The sequence below is a fragment of the Oncorhynchus mykiss genome, chromosome 21, assembly GCF_057628025.1.
Source record: "Oncorhynchus mykiss isolate SJ-2025 chromosome 21, ASM5762802v1, whole genome shotgun sequence".
Lineage (NCBI taxonomy): Eukaryota > Metazoa > Chordata > Actinopteri > Salmoniformes > Salmonidae > Oncorhynchus > Oncorhynchus mykiss.
In genome coordinates, this window is record NC_143042.1 from 2,740,001 (window position 1) to 2,742,304 (window position 2,304).

At 43.7% G+C, this 2,304-nt stretch overlaps 1 protein-coding gene across 3 annotated transcripts in view; it reads left to right on the forward strand.

Annotated features, from left to right (window-relative positions):
* cntn1b (contactin 1b) overlaps positions 1–1,418 on the forward strand; it is a 36,445-nt gene extending 35,027 nt beyond the window's left edge. For all 3 annotated transcript variants that reach the window (XM_090215004.1, XM_090215006.1, XM_090215005.1), the window contains exon 23: positions 149–1,418. In XM_090215004.1, coding sequence (XP_090071130.1) covers positions 149–231 — 83 coding nt within the window. In that variant the 3' untranslated portion in view covers positions 232–1,418. The remainder of the gene's footprint in view (positions 1–148) is intronic.
* Positions 1,419–2,304: the final 886 nt, after the last annotated feature.

Below are 2,304 nucleotides of genomic sequence, written 5' to 3' on the forward strand. Positions count from 1 at the left end.
CTCCTCACCTTCTTCTCAAAACGTCAGAGGGAAAGGAGGAGAGCATCGGAGGAAAAGATCTGAGGAGGAATATACTTTTGAGTGTGTTTGTTGTCCAGACAGTGTCTTACCCAGCATGCCTCTTACCGTGTCCCCTCCCCTCCTCCAGGTAAGGCGTCTTTCCTGAGACCCACTCTCAGTCTGGCCGCCATGCTACTGCTGGCCCTGTGCATCGTGGGATTGGGGATATAGAGACCCAGGACATGTCTGGGTGGACTGTGGGAGGTTTGACAGAAACAACTCTCACATCAACTTCCTACATCTCCTTAAGGACGTCCAATCTTTCCCCAACCACTTACTGTCTGTATGTCTTCCCACAACAAAACAGAGCATCGTGTCACCATACAGAATGACCTGCCTAGCTGTAGAATCTACGAACGTTACTCTACTGTAAGACATCCAATCTTTCCTCAACCTCTTACTGTCTGTATGTCTTCCCATAACAAAACAGAGCACCGTGTCACCATACAGAATGACCTGCCTAGCTGTAGAATCTACGAACGTTACTCTACGTTACTCTCAATAAATCCTTTCTGATTAATTTATTGAACAGGGACTGAAGGAATTGAACGGGTACAACAGAGGAATAGATGTTTTTCAATATGCCTTATGATGAATCATATTGTACAATCCTCCCAACATATTCTAGAACGAAATGTATAAGACAATGACGGACTGTAATCAACACGTACACTGTATGCCGTTTGTAATGAGTGAACTGTAAAGGAATGATCAGAGTAAGATTGTATGTAGCTCAGACACCAACTACACAGCCTCTTCCTTCGTTTGACTCACTCAGCTGTTTGGTTATTTAGTTTCCACACGTTTGCCATTTCAAGACGACACTAGATTAGAAGTCATGTGTGTTTATGTTTGATTGTTTCGTTGGAGAATCCTTTTCATTGTTCTGTATTGGTGCTGCTGTGAAAATAGATATTTAGTTTTGATTCCTTTTCTGTTTATTTATCTCTTCAGATTCGTACACACACACACACTCGGCTCATATGGATATCGCTATAACCAACTCTGCAGAGATTGCTAGCTTTGAATGCTATTCTTTCTTACACTGTACTATACCACACCGTTAATTAGCTTCGTATTCGTAGTGAATTCTGTCTTCTAGATGCGCAAGCTAAAGCCATATCGCTTCGACAATGCCCCGGTATTTAGGCTTGTCACGATTTTTGCACTGACGATGGCAGAATGTTTTAACTGAATGGTAACAAGAAATCAGGGTTGAAGAATATTGATGTGCTGCTGTTTTATTTAATTATAGGATTTGTTTTCCCTTGTTATGTATACGAGGATCATGCTGTAAACTCATTAAATAGAATACACATGAATGCTCCAGGATTGTAAGTATCATGTGAGCGTCACTATATCTTGAGGTTTATTTCAGGTTTATTTGTTGTATTACTTTCATGATGCCACCAGAGGGCAGCATTCCTTCATTTTACTTTATTTACAGGTTGCAGCCACTCATCTATGAAGACCTTCTGCCAATCAATGTGAAAGGTTGAGTGGACCTGTAGCAGTCCTTATAGAGCAGTACCTGTGGAGTGGACCTTTAGCAGTCCTTATAGAGCAGTACCTGTGGAGTGGACCTTTAGCAGTCCTTATAGAGCAGTACCTGTGGAGTGGACCTGTAGCAGTCCTTTTATAGAGCAGTACCTGTGGAGTGGACCTGTAGCAGTCCTTATAGAGCAGTACCTGTGGAGTGGACCTTTAGCAGTCTTTATAGAGCAGTACCTGTGGAGTGGACCTGTAGCAGTCCTTTTATAGAGCAGTACCTGTGGAGTGGACTTGTAGCAGTCCTTTTATAGAGCAGTACCTGTGGAGTGGACTTGTAGCAGTCCTTTTATAGAGCAGTACCTGTGGAGTGGACCTGTAGCAGTCCTTTTATAGAGCAGTACCTGTGGAGTGGACCTGTAGCAGTCCTTTTATAGAGCAGTACCTGTGGAGTGGACTTGTAGCAGTCCTTTTATAGAGCAGTACCTGTGGAGTGGACTTGTAGCAGTCCTTATAGAGCAGTACCTGTGGAGTGGACCTTTAGCAGTCCTTATAGAGCAGTACCTGTGGAGTGGACCTGTAGCAGTCCTTATAGAGCAGTACCTGTGGAGTGGACCTGTAGCAGTCCTTATAGAGCAGTACCTGTGGAGTGGACCTGTAGCAGTCCTTATAGAGCAGTACCTGTGGAGTGGACCTTTAGCAGTCTTTATAGAGCAGTACCTGTGGAGTGGACCTGTAGCAGTCCTTTTATAGAGC